This window comes from Chenopodium quinoa, unplaced genomic scaffold, assembly GCF_001683475.1.
Source record: "Chenopodium quinoa cultivar QQ74 unplaced genomic scaffold, ASM168347v1, whole genome shotgun sequence".
Lineage (NCBI taxonomy): Eukaryota > Viridiplantae > Streptophyta > Magnoliopsida > Caryophyllales > Amaranthaceae > Chenopodium > Chenopodium quinoa.
The window spans coordinates 2,240,843-2,258,989 of NW_018745323.1; the positions used below are offsets into that span (position 1 = coordinate 2,240,843).

General features: G+C 33.0%; 1 protein-coding gene across 1 annotated transcript; it reads right to left on the bottom strand.

Annotated features, from left to right (window-relative positions):
• Positions 1-11,041: 11,041 nt before the first annotated feature.
• On the bottom strand, positions 11,042-14,937 carry LOC110712354 (probable protein phosphatase 2C 14). Its single transcript, XM_021890804.1, has 5 exons — positions 14,073-14,937; positions 13,798-13,968; positions 12,977-13,147; positions 12,664-12,843; positions 11,042-12,116 (listed from the first exon to the last, which is right to left on the bottom strand). The coding sequence occupies exons 1-5, from the start codon at positions 14,466-14,468 to the stop codon at positions 11,337-11,339; spliced, it is 1,698 nt and encodes a 565-aa protein (XP_021746496.1). The 5' UTR covers positions 14,469-14,937; the 3' UTR covers positions 11,042-11,336.
• Positions 14,938-18,147: the final 3,210 nt, after the last annotated feature.

Here is an 18,147-nt window from a genome sequence, read left to right on the forward strand (position 1 = left end):
TTTGACCCTGAGTTCCCAGATCAAATTTGGGTGTTCTCCTGTTAAATTTGTAGTAGAGTTTACACAAGAGTTGAGTAAACTCTGTTTTATCTTAAAACAGATAGAGAATTCTTGGAGTAGGTATTATTTGTGGCATTAATTTCTTTGATAATTGACCTGTCAAATGCTAAAACAATAACTGCATTTTTTATTTTCAAGCAACTTTATGAATGTCAATCTTCTGTTGGAGCTTTTTTTTTTGGTGGTGAAAAGGAACAATATATTACGCCCTCATAGGCTTAAAACTAAACGTTAAATAATTATAGATCATAGTAAATAGCAGTAGAGAACTAGCTAGAGTTAGTGCCCATTATAGGACCAAAATGGGATCTATTGTTCACCCCTACAAAAGTAGATGGATCTGGAGGAGCATATATTACATGAAATCGATCCATACACAAAAGATTGTTGCAAAACACATCAGACAGAGTTACCTCCTTGCTTCTTTGGCTAGAAAATCTGCTTCATTCACCTTCTTCCTCGGCACATTCATTAGCAATATAGATGGATTTGCTTGAGCTAGGTCCTTGCAAATGTCATACAAGAAATAAGCTTCATCAGTTGGAGTTTATTTGGAATTTATTCCCAAAACCCCTCTTTGACAGTCAGAATAAATGCAGATAGAGGTCCATCCCATATTAGAACACAAGGTCATAGCAGCTAAAGTTGCAAGCAATTCAACTTAGAAAGCATTAACAGCTGGTATATGAGCCCCCACTCCCTGGACCCAATCTCCATTGGCATTCCTACATAAGCAGGCTATACGAGCAGAAGAAGTTGGACAGAAAGAAGCATCCACAACCAAGGACAATTGGAGGGATGGAATAAGTTTGCTGACTAAAGGTTTTTTTGGACCTGGTACCATGCTCACAAAGGAGTGTAATCTCCTGAATAGTGGACTTCACCCCTTTAAACCACTAGTCATAAGGTGAGGATTTCTGGTTAAACACCCACCAGTTCCTCCTAGTCCATATTTTCCACAGTAGGACTGCAAAAGTTAGGTTCCAAGGAGCATTAAAGGGTGGGGAAATTGAGGTAATTTGCAGGTTTTCAGCAATCCAATTTTGGATGCAAGAAGTATTCAGGGGTAAAGGAGATTGTTGTAACTCCTTCCACACCTTACTGGCTCTAGGGCAGAAATAAAAGACATGAAGGGCATCCTCCTGTGTCCCAGGGCAAAGGGTGCAATAGGGTGATAGTATGATATGTTTTAGGTATAGACATGGCAGTGGGTAGCCTATCCCAGAAAGCCTGCCATAGGAAGAATTTGATTGTAGGGGTAGCATGAAGATCCCAGATGTGGAGCTTTGTTTCAAAAAGATGTTGTAAAAATGTCTTAAGTTGATGCCTTTTCTCAAATGCCTGTTGTTTCTAGTATGAAGTTATAAACTAGTCATTTATAAACTTCATGAGGGAAGTTTTCAATCCACTAACAAAGCTCAACGTAAATTTTGCCAAGATTTGCTAGCTTGTGAGCTACCCTATTTTCCCTCCTCCCTACATGAGCAAAAGAAATAAAATCACAAAGATTAGGGAGTTTTAAAATATCATTAACAATACTACCAAAGCTGCTGCTTTCTCCTTTCTTTTTATGTAGGTGATTAAACAGTTTTATGTTCGTTTCGAGCACCACACTTCTCAGACCAGCTTCAATCGCTATGCTTAAGGAGTGCCTTGCTGTCAGAGCTTCGGCGACATAGACACTAAACTTATCCCTTCCTAAGCACACAAGTTGCTGCCATGTCATCTCCTAGGTAGTCATGCATTATACCACCCAAACCAGTCGTACCATACTCGAAACACGCTGCATCAGTGTTTATCTTGTAGTACCCACACTCCGGCTTATAGGTGCAGGGGCTGTAAGAGCAGTGGGAACTATCTCCTTTGCCTTCTCATACAGTCATACCCCCCCAACTATATCATAGCTTTCTGAATCGAATCAACAACCCGGATTCGATAAAAGACCCACCAAATATCCCATTACAAAGACCAGAAAATACTCCTCCAATTGATTTGAGCAAAATTCATTTCCAACCAATAGTCATCACTCACATACCCTAGTTACTTGCATATCAGCAATTTCGGTATCTCTTGGTAGCACTTTAAAATTTGCTATGACATTAATGGAAGAATTGATTGATTTATTTATAGATATTTGCAGTTATTTGAAGTGAATTTTTTCTTTATATCTAATTTCAACATATTTTTTGCAGCAAATCTTACAAATCAGTTTAACTAGAATCGACAGACTCGTCGTTTACTGTTATAACATCTATCATTATTACAATCATAGAAAGTACATAAAATCAAAACTAAAATTTACAATTACTAAAATACAAAGAATTATCCACAAAAGTACTGTCTAATACATACCTTCAATCTAGACTTACTCTAACACATTGACTAGAAACATGACTTTATCTCTAGTAACACTAAAGAAAAAAAAAACAGAAAAACATCATTAGTTCGTCCTGTAGTAAGCATTTCTGCAATTTTTTCATGGATTATTTCCCTCATTCTCGTCCGCAAATAGTTTGTTGAAAAACCAAGTAAAAATCGGAAAAAGGACAAAATGACAGCAAATACAAAACTGAGTATTATTGCAAGTAATTGAAAATACCAATGTTGTTTGACAAGATGAGAGAAATATTGTTGGCCATCTAATAGCATGTTGTGTATGATACCCATGATATGAACAAGCAGCAATACTTAAGATTATCAGCTGATAAACTTTCTTGACAACCTCATTTCCGACGACTTTGTCCTCCGCATCATTATTTCCTGGTTGTTGCTCGTCTCCGGCAACGGCATTATCGACAATCACCAATAAAGCCCCTTCTTTGGGTTCAAATATTTAAGTAGACACACTAAAACTTTTGAATCATCATTGTTTATTATTGTTGTGATGTGAGGCTGAGCATTAAGCTCTAAATAAATCCATGGTATTCTGGGGGTTAGTAGCTACAATGTAGTATTGTTGATTTCTTACGAACGTGTATTAACCCCATTGACTAAGTGATATTGAGAAGCGCTTGTGATTCATCTATGTGGTTGTGAAGAATAGCAACTGTTAAGGTTAATATGCTTGGCTATAAAGAATATATATTTTTTCGAGAAGTTTATATAAATTTTAGAAGGAATGAAGGATGTATGTGGTGTGGGGGTTTTGCGGTAAATCTTGGAGTTTCAAGGTTCGTCCACTCCATGGTCAAGAGCTTTGAGGGTCCAAAATTCCAAACATTTCAACCGAGATTGAAGGTTGTATCCATTAAAATTCATATTAAATACATGGATTGATCATTTAAAATCTTGAAACTTCAAGAACCAATTGGCAAACAAAGCTAAACGCCATATCATTGTTTAAAAAAAAATTAAATCAATTAAAAGCAAATTTTGCTATTACAACATTACATTAACTATTCATATCCATAAACGCCAATGTCACTAGCATGCAAAAGCACACGACAGGTTGGACAAGAATGGACAGATACAAGGCATACCGCATACATACATGTTTGTCATTTCTTTTTTAGATAGTAAATTTTCTTTTTTTTTTTATATAACTTCACATGGGTTGGGTTATAATCTTGAGAGAAAACTAGCTTAAGTTCTTGTATCTTTCCTTTAAAAAATAAAAATAAAAAAATACATGTTTGCCATTTTCTATCTTTAGGAAGAGGGATTATATAAAGGAAAAAAAAAAAAAAAAAAAAAAAAACTCCAAAAATCAATTTATTTAGATTCTCAGAACATAGTACGAGTAGTAATGTACTAATGTGCATTTGTGTTAGCATTAAGGACTTTAGAAGTAGCTAGCATAGATTTAAACGTAAAGTACACATGGTATAATGTTTTATGGGCCCTGTTACTATCCAAAGTGGAACCATGTTAGACATATGAGATATATGGGAAGATTGTTTCCTATCTTATGAGCATAGGTTTTGTATAAATACTCAACCTATTGATGAATAATAATCAAGCAATACAAAAGCTATTCATTCTATTTCCTCCCTAATTTGTCATGGTATCAAGAGCGGGTTAGATCTTGGGAGTGTTCACAAAATTTTCCCCCCCTGCCGGTGGGTTAGAATATTAAACCCACCGGTGGGATGAACTATTATCCAACAATAATTATTTCCCCCCCCCCCCCAAATATTAAAGGATCTTGTTTAATGCATGAATCTTGATAAATTGATCATGTGTGACTTTTGTTCTATTGAGACTAGCTTGTGGTTTGTGCTGCTTGCTCAAATTAATCATGAGATTTTTTGTGAGTTTGTGGAGTTGACGAGGTGATTGAGGGTCTAAGCTTAGACCTATGAAAACAAATCGGCTCTCTTGTGTCGTGAGACAAGATATATTTGGTTCTCCTTGTGCCGTGAGACAAGGTTTGTAAGTTGATTCGAGCATGATTTTGCTCCTTTTGATATGAGTTTGGTTTACTCTTAAAACACCAAGACATTTGAGTGTGGTTTACTCTGAAAGACCAGTAAAAGATTTGAGTGTGGTTTACTTTGAAAGACCTCTAAAAGATTAGAGTGTGGTTTACTCTGAAAAACCAATATTTGATTGGAGCTCGGTTTTGCTCTAGAAAAACCAAAAATTGTTATATTTACAGGTTCGAAAAGAATGGCGTTCCTGTAAAATTGAAGGCGACATCACAAGAGTGTGCATCTCGGCTTCAACAAAGTGAAGAATTTCCAATCGCAACGTTCGCGTTACTGCCGTTACGATTGCGGGAGGGTGTTAGACATATGAGATATCGGAAAATATATGTGTGATATATTTTCCGTAAATATCATTTAAGAGAATAATATATTTAGGTTTATTTTATGTTAAGATATTATTTAGTGAATATATCATTAGGATATATGCTATAGCTTTTGGGAAGATTTTTTCCTATCTTATGAGCATAGATTTTGTATAAATACTCAACCTATTGATGAATAATAATCAAGCAATACAAAAGCCATTCATTCTATTTCCTCCCTAATTTGTCAAACCAGCATTATTATAACAAATTATCTACATTGAAAGTAGCCCATTGCATTGTAAAAGGTATTGAAACATTGCTTCAAAAAAAAAAAAAGTATTGAAACATCAAAAGCCAATTCACATCAAACCCCCCTATAAGGTACGTCTTTGATTGCACAAGAGCTCTTTCTCCATATTGTCATTCAGCTAGCTACTTGAGCTTGAAGCGGATGAGCAGTGAATTATACAGAGATTGAAACTTATTCGGACTAATAAAACTATCTTTTAAATAGCTGGTTTAACATAGAAATTATCACTTCAGTATTGTTTTGTGCATGAATATTTATTTTCTTGGAAATGTACTAACTTGTTTTGCTAATTAGGAGAACTGATTTCATTATGCAGAAGAAAGAAATTTCTTGTGAATGACTTTTTATGGTTTACAATGTCAACAAACCTAACACTATAATTGTACAAATTTACTCTCGACCTTTTTCAGAGGAAACCGTTAGCATGAAATCGTCCATTCTCATAAGTGTGCCAATAGCAGGGTTTTTTTTTTTTCGTTGATAATACTATGGTTTTAATTTATAACTACTTTTAATAATTTTATTAAATAAAAAAACCTAACTTTCAATCTAAGGTTCTAGTATGAATTTTCCTCAAAAGGTAAAAAATGGTACAAGTAATGATATTATGGGCCTTCCAACAATAATTGAGTAGTAGTGACTGGTGACATATTGCATTGCGAAATTGGGACTCACAGAGTCACAGTATATGAATCGATCAATCAAAGCTAAAGATTAGATAAAACAAATAATAAAAATACAATCAAATTACAGTAATAAAGCTCAATGTCATTATCAACAAATAAAAAAATTAAATCTACTCCTACATGTCTAAAACCTTGCATTAGTTATTGATAAAAAAAATCTAATGTTTAAGAATATAAATCATCATCGTTGTCGTTTACTATTTGTGATGTTGACTTGTAATTTTTTGTAATTCAATTTGAACATATTTAATTTACCCTTTTAAATTTATCTGTTTGTGATGTTGACGCATATTAGGAAACTTTTCTAAACAAACTCTAGAAAGTCGTATAAAGGTTTTCTAATTATACTTTTTTCTTTAAATATTACACAAACTTTAAAAAAAAATCGAGTGTATAATATTTATTGTCTATCCATTTTGAAGATAGCCTAAAATGATCAAAAATTACCCCTTTATAATATTTATTGTTTATCAATTTTAAAAATAGCTAAAGTGATAAAAAAAATTACCCCTAAAATGAATATAAGTTGCCCAATATGCATAAAAGTAACCCAATACAAATAAAAAAATTATCTATGCTTTATTAGTAAAGAATCTCATTTTAAATGACTAAAAATCAATATTATTAGTGATTGAATATAATTAAATTACCTTTTTAAAACTTTTATTGTTGTCTATTTATATAAAAATTGTATTATGTTTAAAATTATCCAAAAAAAGGCAAAAAGTTACCCTAAATTTAGCTAAAAGTTACCCCTACTCGATGTACACTAATTTTAGTGTAAAACGGGTGTATACAAAAGTTTTTCTAAATATTAATAGTAACAAAGGAATATATTTTATCCCATACAAATAATACCCCTCTATTGCAATTAATCATTAACGACAGAAGAAGTAATTATAACTATATTTGAATTTAGATTATTTTTTTTGGGGGGGGGGGGGGGTAAATGTAGCTGGTTTAATGGAATATAACTCCGTTCACTTTACCTTATTTTTGCTGAATAGAAGTTATTGTTACTGATTTTTACATTTCTTCTTTAGAATTACTAATTTTTACTAAATAGGAATTATTTTTACTTAAAAAACTTATTTTTACTGAACTGAAATTATATTTGCTAAACTGAAATTATTTTTATTGAACTAAAATTGTATTTACTAAATATTTTTTAAGGTGAAGTGAACAGGAACTAAATCTAAATAATGGTATTTGTTTTTTAATTTAAAAAAAAAGTAAATTTATTTTTTTAGTGTTTAGAGATCCATAAGAGCAGCGGTGGGCTAGAATCGATCTCAGGACACTAGGATCAAGCTATTCCTCACTAATACATTTGGTATTGAATATTGATTGGAGAAGATAATCTTATGGCCAGTGTAGATTGGCTTTATTAAAAATTCCAAATTATGCAACATAATTACTTTTCTACATTACTAATTACTATACTGCGTAATAATTTGGTATAACTTTGTCCTTAAATGCATCACTTTATAGTAAATTTTATTATTTCTAACCTTACTTTAAACCTCATTTAAATTATTTTATCATTTCTGTCTCTTCTATGCTCTCCGCTTCAATAATAAACATATTCACTTTCTCTAACACACTTTGTCTTTTATGGCCCCCCCATCTTACTATAATAATTTATTCATCTGCTCACAATATTATATTACTCTCCTAAAACTCACAAAATGATGCATAAAAAGAGAAAAGAGGAAAAAAAAAAAAGGGAGAGAGTATAGATTGCAATTACAAGATTTTACCAAGTTGTAAATGAGATGTTTATGAACACTAATTAATCGAATCCTATGTTTTTGAGTGAAACTCATTTAATAATCGAGCCTTAGCTTAAATATTTGTTTGGATTTCAATTGTTTAATACAGAAGCTTTAACCGAGCTTGTTCACTAAAGAAGGACACTCATTTACTCCTTTACTCAAGCCTTAATTTAATGTTTTTTAGCAATTAGTATTATGTGCACCATGGTGTACCTAAATATAGGTGCACCAAGCCCAATTCGCGCCCAACAGAGGAAGCCCAAACGAAAAAAAACACCTACGAAACCATTCCCCGTCCCGATCCCGACCTCCCTCCCCCTTCCCCCGCCACATTACCGGCCCTCTCCTCTTCCCTTGTCCCTTTTCCAACCCATAAATTCATCTCGCCACCCTCGAAAACACCATCTCCTTCCCGATTCTAGCCTCCCTCCCGGCCCCTTTTTCTGGCTTGAGTTCGGCCTCCCTGCCACGATTTTGGGCCGTCATTCTCCCTAGCCTCGAGCTCCGATTCGATTTGCAGCAATTTGACGATGATCAAAAGCGGTGGCTGTGGTTGGTGGAGGTGGTGGCTAGCTGACCCCCCCCCTCCCCTCCTTTTTAATTTAAAATTTTAGACAAATTGTACGGTGACACGTGTACTTGATAACTTACAAAAAATTACTTTTTTAACAGGTAACTGGTCACCTGAGACCATTTGGAGCAGATTGGGGGTAAAGGTGGGGTTTTTTAGAATTAATCCAAATGTGAGATTATTTTTAGCGGATGGCATAAAGGTGAGATTATTCCGGGAAAATTTTCCATTAATTATATCCCTTTTGTTATTTTGTTTATTTTATCCCATATGTAATTCTTTTAAGTTTTTGTTCTTTTTGTTAATCTTGTATGTGTTTTAGCGCCGATGTTCTTTGAATTAAGCTCTTATGTTCTTTGAATTTAACTATTATTTTCTTTGAGCTATTGAGGGAAATATAATTTATGTTTTAACATATGTTATTCTTAAATTAGTTTTTAACACCACTTTTAATTATTATTATAATATTAATTTTAATTCTATGTTTTTGTAAAATATTAATTATCACTTTCTAACTGTGCACGTACTTGGTATATTTGTTTCAAAATGAGAATCATGAAGGTTGATGACAATATTCATTGGGACGTTCTCTATTCAAATTGATTTCCAAACCTAAAGAATATCCGTAATATTAATAAAGAATATGGTAATACTCCCTCCGTTTTTAAATACTTGTTCCATTTCTATTTTTTGCACTATTCATTTGTCCTACTTTGACTAATGTTTGTGAATTATACATAAGAAAAAAATATAGTCTTGTGGGTACTTGTCGGAATCATCTCAATGAATATATTATTAATTTTCAATTGTTAGAATTTACACTTATTGATAATTAAAGATATTAGTAATCAAAGATTAGCATCGGCAAGCGTGTCAAAGAGAAATGGAGCAAGTATTTAAAATTGGAGGGAGTATTATATAATGAACATTATTTACACAGTAGGCAATGAACTAATTATGTCAGAAAAAAATTATGTTACACTTACAATAAAAGGACGAGTAAAGACCATTATCTCATATAACAATAGACATGAAAAAAAAAAAAGTGTACGAGCTTGTTCACATTTAATGAGCTGAGCTGAACTGAACTAAAATGAATTGAACTGATTGGAGCTGAACTGAACTGATCTGAAATGAATATTTTATGAGATAAGGAAATTAGGAGTTGAACTGAATTGAACTGATTGGAGCTGAAATCAACTGAACTGAACTGATGAAATGAAATTAAGCTGAAGTGAATAGGCCCTACATCATGTTCTCTGATAAGGAACATTATTTTAACAGTATGTTCAATCAATATAGCTATATGTTCATCAATACAATTTTTGTACACAATGGTGGAGCTAGGCGGGGTAGAAGGGGGGACAGCTGTCCCCTCACTTTTAAAAAAAATACATTATATATATAATTTTGCGCAATAACAATTCATAATTATTTAGTTGGTGCAGTGGTTGTCTAGATTACATAGATCTTCCCCACAACAATGAGTGCAAGTTCAATCCCCTTGGCAGTATATATTTAATCATATTGATTGCTCATCAGCAATGACACGTGTCATCTTCTGGTGTGTCCTTAATGATTTTTTTTTGATTTTTTTTTTAAAAAAATTTAAATAAAAGTCAATTAAAGAAACAAATATTATACCAAAATAATTCCCTAATCTTATATAATATAATTACTTTAAATAAAAATATAAAAAAAAATTGTCATATCTTTAACAAAAATATTTATATAGCTATAAAAAAAATTCTTAACAAATAATTTTGATAATTTTCTACATCATTGTATATCTAACATATATTTTGTAATCCTTAATTTTAATCAAAATTTATCAACTATATTTTTAAAATGTTGATAAAAATTGTAGTATAATGGTAGTTTAATACTTGTAATAGTTATTGAAAAATACCGTGCATGGCACGGGAACTAAACTAGTTTTGGATATTTTTGGTTATAAAACTTTAACTACTATATCCGTTAATTATTATGTGCAACCTAGACTTTATTTATGAGATATGAAAATTTCAAAATTGCACTGAATAGTTAACGAAAGTAGTATTTTAATAACTAATTAATTTGTGTCATCTATGTGTTTTAATATTAACTAGCCTTCTGGCCCGTTCCATGCACGGGTTATTACTTAGAATATTTTCCTTGTGACGTGTTGTTTATTTGTGTTATATGAGTTAGCATTGTTTTATTGTACTTTATATATATGTTTATATAATGTGTTCCTTCAAAAAAAAAATGTTTATATAATGTGAACTAATTAGCTTAACTTTTTTTTTAATTTTTTTTTTACTATTACTTTATTTTAAGTTTAGGAGATGAAAAGACTAAGACTTTATTTTGGTGTAGTTGAAACACTTAATTTGCTTACTTAAATTTGCAAGTTATAGAATGCACAAAGACATGAACTTTATTTTTTGATAAAGAAGGTGACATGTGGCATATGAGTGGTTTGTGGTGGCATGTGGCATGTGAGTAATGTGTGGTTTGTGTTTTTAAATACTAAATAAATATAGATATAGATTTTTTCTAACTCGTTTTTCAAACTATGCGATGTCTATTTGTCCCACCAGTTTGGAATTCCTGGCTCCGTCACTGTCGGTACGAATCAAGGATTATTCATAGCAATATACCATAGGGCATAGGCAGCTTCTTACTAATATAAAAAATAATAAGCTCGTTGTATGCGAGATGAAGAGCTCATTTTATGCAGTATATTAAATAATGTAAGCCCGCCCGCCCCCCCCCCCCCCCCACATATATTACTTGGGCAAAACCCTATAATTACAGGCTAGTTGTTCAAAGCAGTGCGCAAAGCAAAATGCAGTCTTTGAAAATCATACACTTCAGAGTCTTTCAACACTACTACTAGGAAATTGTTCGAGATCATAATGTAAGCCCCTTGTATGCAAACTCTGAAAAATACATATACAAAAATGATCAAATTTAATTCAATACAATAAAGAGAAGAATATGTTTATTTCTCTCACCTCTACTCCCCATAATCTTATATGGTTCACTTAACTGAAATAATCCTTCAGATGGGTTGTCAATTTTGACAAAACGAAGTTGGTTCTAGGATTGTCATATCAAATTAGACTAAGTCAGAGAAATTCGTAGAGAACTATGTTAGAATTACATACTGGTTTACTGAAAAATAAGTGCGAGTATTTATAAAATAACCAATCGAATCTTACAAGGTAGAAAGCAAAGCATTCCTGTCTAACTTATAATGCTTCAGATCAACTACCATCACAGTAATGTCATCCATACTACCCCTACTTACAGCGAGATTTACAAGCTTTTTGCAAGCAGCTACTAGGCCATCAGAAGTGGGTCTCTTATTCTCTCTATTCGGGGACTGAGTTTTTATGCTCTTGGGCGAAAACAATGGAGTGCGTCTCAACTTTGCAGGGCTCTCATTTTTGTTGTAGAATTCAGAAAGACCTTCCTTTACTGTGCTGGTGTTTTCTGTCTTTTGGCAGCTTGGAGACAAAGAGAGATTTTTCATATTCTTGTGTGAAAACAGTGAAGTTCTTCTTAACTTGGTAGGAGGACTGTGATTTTCACTGTCAAAGTCAGAAAGGCCATCCTTTTCTATCTTCTTGTAGGAGTTGTAGCTTGGAGATGGAGAGGGAGTTTTCATGTTCTTGTTCGAAAACACTGAAGTTATTCCTAATTTTACAGGACTGAGATTATTATTATCGAAGTAAGAAACATCTTCCTTTGCCATGATTGAATTGTCCGTCTTCCTGAAGCTTAGAGATGGAGAAAGTGTTGTCTTCTTTTTCTGCCTGTTGAGGGAAACCCGTTTCACCTTCGGAGAGGAGCTTGTGCTGACACAAGCATAATCATCATCATTCACCTTTAAGCTCCTCTGGATTTTATTATTTGAACCATCAATTGGAAGTTCAGGTTTCTTGTCAAATATACAAGACTGCTGCACAATGTCAATCGCCTCTTGGTTTCCAACCTATTGAATAGGAAAAACAAAAAAAATGATTGTTATTAAATTCAATAATGTCTCCCACTGTAAGTACCAGTGGCATGATTGCTAGGATAAGCCACATAAATGAATAATGTGATTGATGCTTCAAAAGCTTAAGGGTAAGTGCACTAATTCCGTTCACAACAATTATGCTCTTTCAGCTGAATATGTTAAGTTTTTTGCCGACAGGCTCAACTTCGACTGTAATTTCTTAATAATATAACTAAGCTAGGGAGTACACACAGAACACCCGCAACTATCTATTACAGTATAGAAGAATAGAGCCAATTCTCATCCCGAAGAAACCGTGTAATACAAAAGCCAGAAAATAAAATAGGACACTTAGAAAAAATAGATTTTAAGACAATTATATAATATTGGAAACAAACCATTTAAAAAAAAAAAAGATCAAGCAAAGTATGTAGCACAAAGAACAAGAACATGAACAGAAATACACAGAATGACCACAAATTATACCAGCAAAATACAATATCAACAGGCAAGTGTATGGAGAACAGCAATAAATTGTTACCTCTTCCCAAAGTCCATCAGAAGCTAAGACAAGAAAATCCATATCAGGAGTCAAATCCAAAATTGTTGAATGTGGCTGTGACACCACCCAATGTTTTAGATGAGCATCTCCAATACTTCTCGAAACTGACAATACTCCGTGAACTCTCCAAGCTCCCTTATGGAATTCTACATACCCTCCCTATAAAAAAAAAAAAAAAAAAAAAAAAAATAACCATTGAAAAAGCACCATTATTTTAGATCTTTTATTTGAAGCTATGTATGTTTAATTATGACCATAAGGTCCATAACCATATAGAAGCGCTATAAGGTACCTTATCCTCGATTCTTTTCCGCTCTTCCTCCATCCCGGCTCTATGGTCCTTTGTGAGAGCCTCTGCCACTCCACCTCTACAAAGAACAGCCCTGCAGTCTCCCAAATTTGAGACAACCATCTCTGACCCTTCTATCAGAGCTGTGACACAACAGGAACCACTGCTTACTTCCTGAATAGAAGAAAAGGGTGTGAGGAAAAATACTCAATAACTATGATAAACATGCAGCAAAGCAAACATTTAGCTTGCACGAATCAATGAATCATACACTTCAAATGTCCCACTGTGATCATAATATTAACTTTTTGAAAAAATTAAAATGTGAAATTATTGCTTGATATATTATCTACACTATAGTGTTTTAGCTTCTTACTTAGTACTATAGCATACACTACAAAGATTTGTTATGAAACTCAAAATTGCAGCTTCTTACGGAATTAAATAAAAAATAAAAAATCATTGCATTCTCACTGGATTAGAGATATATTAGCAACATTAACTTAATCCACCAAACAACCTCAAAATGAACTGCCAAATTTTAACATGATTTGAATTGAATAGCAATTTGCATGTCTAACAAACAAAAATACTGTCCATAGGCCACTCAAAGGAATAGTCCATACAAAAACAACAGGCATTTGACCAAACATCAACTTATTGATGAAGACAACTACATACAGAACAAGAATCTTTACAACATCTTTTTGGAAGAAAGCTCCAAGAAAAGTTTTACATTCATTAGATTACATACAATTATATATTTATAGTAACTTAGCATATAAACGATAAACAATTAAAGAAAGCTGTGCCTCAAAAGTTACCTGCTCCAAGAATTCTCTATCTGTTTTAAGATAAGCTGCTTTTACTGCTTCTTCCTTAGCCATATTTCCATCACAATTATGAAGCAACTCAATGACATTCTTATGTAAACTCTCTGCTACAAACTCAGCCGCTTTTCTCCCTCCATGCCCATCATAAACCCCAAAAAAACCCTGAAAAATCAAACAAATTTCACTATTTTAGTCTCAATACAATAAAATAACACTACAAAATACAAAGCCGCATTTTGACAAACAATTGGTGTGCATTAACATACCTTCTTCGCATTGCCGCCAATGGAAGAAACAATCTTGTGGGTATCTTCCATAAACTTTTTCTTACCCTTAATTGAACAAACCCCAACACCCAAATCCTCAAAACAATAAATTTCATCATTTTTAACAGGAGAACACCCAAATTTAATCTGGGTATCAACCAAAATTTCCTGCAATACATTAGGGATTTGAATTTTCGGGGGTCTTTTACGCTTCAAAGAACAAACAAATTTTGGGTTTTCTACAACAGGGATTAAAGATTCAGATTCAGAAACTAAATTACAGGGTTCCAAATCTTTACCCATTTCAATTGGAAGATCAGAATAGGATGAATTAAGAGAGAGAAATTGTGTATTGCAGGTCACTATGATTCTGGGTTTCGCTGGAATGCAGGGCATTTTGAGAAAGGAAGACTGAAAAAGTTCTAAAATTCTAACGGCTAGAAGAAGAAGAGGTTAAATTAATGGTGTTGGTCAAAGTGGGAGGAGAGAGAAAGTCAAACTGTGATTAGTGGAAGATCGTAGGGTTACTATTGCGCTTCGAGCCGTTAAGAGGGAAACTTTAGGAGTTTAGGGTCTAAAGATGGTGTTAGAAAGAAATTAAAAATGGTCAATGTTTTGAAATTGATATGGTGGGAAATTATCAAATTTAGACAACCATGGCTTAATGCCAAATCCAATGTCTATTGATATGTCAAAAAAATATTAGATTGAATTATGTTTGCATTATAATCTATCTTTTGGAATTATTTTGATTTTTTTTTTTCCAAACATTTTTTTTAACTCTGTATTTTTGGTAATTTAATGCTTGGCCTTCGAAACATCTCTCCCATTCAATAACTCATGAGACTGTACATTTAACAGTCTTAATGGTGTTTGCCCCCTATGTAAAACAAGAAAATTTATACTACGAGTATTTAATACATGAAATTTATTGATAATGTTATACTTAAAAAAACTAACTCAATCCAGTTATCGCTCTAAATGACAATTCAAACATAGTGTGGTAGTAAAGACTAAAAAATTTGATATCGGGAGAGACCCCTACTACATTCATTTAAATTCTTTAAAAAAAATCATGAATTTAAAGCATAGTATTCGCTTTCAACTTTTGACAATTTTCAAATATTCTAGATTTGGGATGAATGAGAGTTGTTGAAACCTATTGTAACCCACTTATAAATGTCCCACATTAGAGAAAGAGGAGAGTTAGTTTCACTTTATAAGGTAGAGGAGTTACTTCTATTGTTGCCAATTAGTTTTAGTATAGAAGCTCCTAAACCTTGTTTGTGGGGGTAAATTCTTAAATAAACCTGGTTTACAATAATTTATTGTGGATCACTTATATGGAAACTATGGTTGTTTTATTAATTTAATAAAAAAAAATTCACTTTAAAAAAATAAGGGTCATTATGTTCAATATAATGTCAGTTACGTGTGTATAAATTTCGGATCCACAATAATGTTATTGTAGACCAGGTCTACTCAAGTCTTTTTGTGTTTGTGGACCAAATACTCCTCCTCGCTCCTTGATTCGGGTTGCCTAAACCCAGATGTTTATCGGGGTTTCCATTAAGCCCTACAAGACCTACTTGGTGTCCAAAATCATCTCATTTATGCTTTAATCTCTCTTCCTCCTCAAGATCATGTCTCCAAATGCATTGCTTAGCTTGGCCTTGTGTTGCCTTAGGCCTCTTTGCATTGCTTTCTCTTGCCTTGGCCTTAAGGTAAGCCAATACACTACCCTTTATTACCAAGTATTTTTTTTTTATTTTTTTTATTTTTATTTTTTAAGGATGAGGTTGTAGGCTCAACATATCTTCTCATGCCTTGGATAAGTTGTAGACTTATAGTAGCAGCATCAACACCCCAAGGGCCTAGGCATGGTCGTGTTCAGATAACAACAACATTAACTATTCAACACCCCAAAGCATAGACCGATGCTTGGTCCCTTGGCCACCATTACTTTTACTTAGCAACACTTGTTCCAGTGCTAGCCTCGGTTAACTAAGTAGATAATTTAAAATTTCTTGGCAAACACGAGTATATATAGTACAAGATTAGAATATTGAACATACCAAACTATGACTAGAAACAATATGTGACTAGGTACGTTAGCTAATTATAAGGGATATACTTTGACAATCAAAATTAAGGAGTAAATCAAGGGATTTACATATTCTAAACAATAACTAATAATGATATAATAATCTTTGGCCCTGTTTGGTTTAATGTAAAACATTTTCAATGGAAAATTAGTTTTCATGGAAAACATATTTTCAAGAAAAACACAATTGCAAATTAGTTTTCCTTTGTTTGGTTGCATACAAGAAAAGTCCAAGAAAAATAAAAAAATAAGAGTGGAAATGTAAGGATGAATGAGTGGAAAGTAAAAAAACAGGTAAGGAGGAGAGAGGAAAATGTGGCTTCCCTTGTTTTTGGAAGAAAAATGTTTTCCATCATTAAGGATGGAATTTTCCACCCTTGAAAAATTGTTTTCCACCCTTGAAAAATTGTTTTCCACTCCTTAACAAACCAAACAAAGGAAAATGGGAAAAAATGGAAAATTCATTTTCCATGAAAACATATTACATCAAACCAAACAGAGCCTTTATCCTTTATACGCTCCCGTAAGATGGACGCTCGAAACGAGAGACCGATCTTGGATATAACATCTCAAATCTTGTTCAATGTAGGAATTGAAGTGGTGGTGAGAAAGATTGCATTGCATTGCATTGTGATTCTCCAATAAGGTTTGGAGGGAGTGAAGCATTAGAAGGGTTTTTTTTTTAAAAAAAGTAAGTGTATTAAAGGAGCTTCTTTTTTTTGGATGGAGGAGCTACGTGGAGAAGTAAAAAGATAGTGTATATATATAGAGAGAGAATAAGAAGTTGTTTAATGAGTGCTTTTCACGGTTTTTAAACACATGAACCATTGATTGAAAATATTCAAAAAAAATAACAAAAGAAATTTGCTAGTGTATGCTTGCAACAAATGGGAGGAAAAAAATATAGAGGTTCCTTCACCACCGTTGAAGGCGAGATAGAAAAACTATAATGGTGGAGATGCTGGTTAGAACAGAATGCTGTGTTTCTCCATAATGGTTTTGGAGAGAATTTCGTATATGGTAACAAATGGTAGGTAAACTACGGGATATCGAAAAAGGTTTGTTTCTCCGTGTAAGGGGTTTGGAGAAAAAAAAATGTCAATGACATCTCTTGGTATATGAAATACGGGGCGCCAAAAGAGTTGAGCGAAAAGTGTGATTTTGGTTTGAAGCTTTCCGAGAAGAAATTTTGATATGGTTACCATCATTTGTCGCCATCAACAAAGGGTTTTGATAGTGTAACCATGGTAGTAGCGGAAGCAAGAAAAGATGGATCAAAAGCTCATGATACCATGATAAGATATTAAGAATGAGTAGTGGAAAGCTGGATTATATTGATGAATATACACGAGTATATGTAGTACAAGATTAGAACATTGAACATACCAAACTACGACTACATTAGCTAATTATAAGGGATATACTTTGACTATCAAAATTAAGGAGTAAATCAAGGAATTTAAATATTCTAAACAATAACTAATAATGATAATGATGATATAATCATCTTTATCCTTTATATTAACCCAACAATAGTAAAGTTTCATATACGGCTGGCCGTACGCCGGCCATATATATATTTTTTATTTTTTCTTCTCTCCCCTCTTTCTCTCTCCTCTTTTCTTCTTCCATCTTCTACAACATTTTTCTTTTTCCCCCAATTTTATTTCTCTCTCCTCTGTTCTTCTTTCATCTTCTATAACATTTTCCTTTTTCCCCCAATTTTATTCCTCTATCCTCTTTTTTCTTTAAACTTCATTAATGGTGTCATTTTCTTAGCCCAAATTTCTTCAAACTTCATTAATGGTTTACTTTTGGAAATTTATGTTCTACAACTTTTATGTTGAATTCAAGCTTATTTGCTGAAGATTTTGATTATATAACTTGTAAGTTGTTAAATTTAATTACTTAATTTTTTGTTTAATTGAAGAACGAAAAACAAATTGTTTTCGTGTATAGTGGTGGTTTCGT

What these genes read in the sequence shown, in the direction of transcription:
- LOC110712354 (XM_021890804.1), bottom strand. Translation starts at nt 14,468, where the DNA reads ATGCCCTGCATTCCAGCGAAACCCAGAATCATAGTGACCTGCAATACA. An exon ending in ATAGAGAATTCTTGGAGCAG is followed by an intron (nt 13,148 to 13,797) that starts GTAACTTTTGAG and finishes TCTTCTATTCAG; the next exon opens with GAAGTAAGCAGTGGTTCCTG. An exon ending in GGAAAAGAATCGAGGATAAG is followed by an intron (nt 12,844 to 12,976) that starts GTACCTTATAGC and finishes TTTTTTTTATAG; the next exon opens with GGAGGGTATGTAGAATTCCA.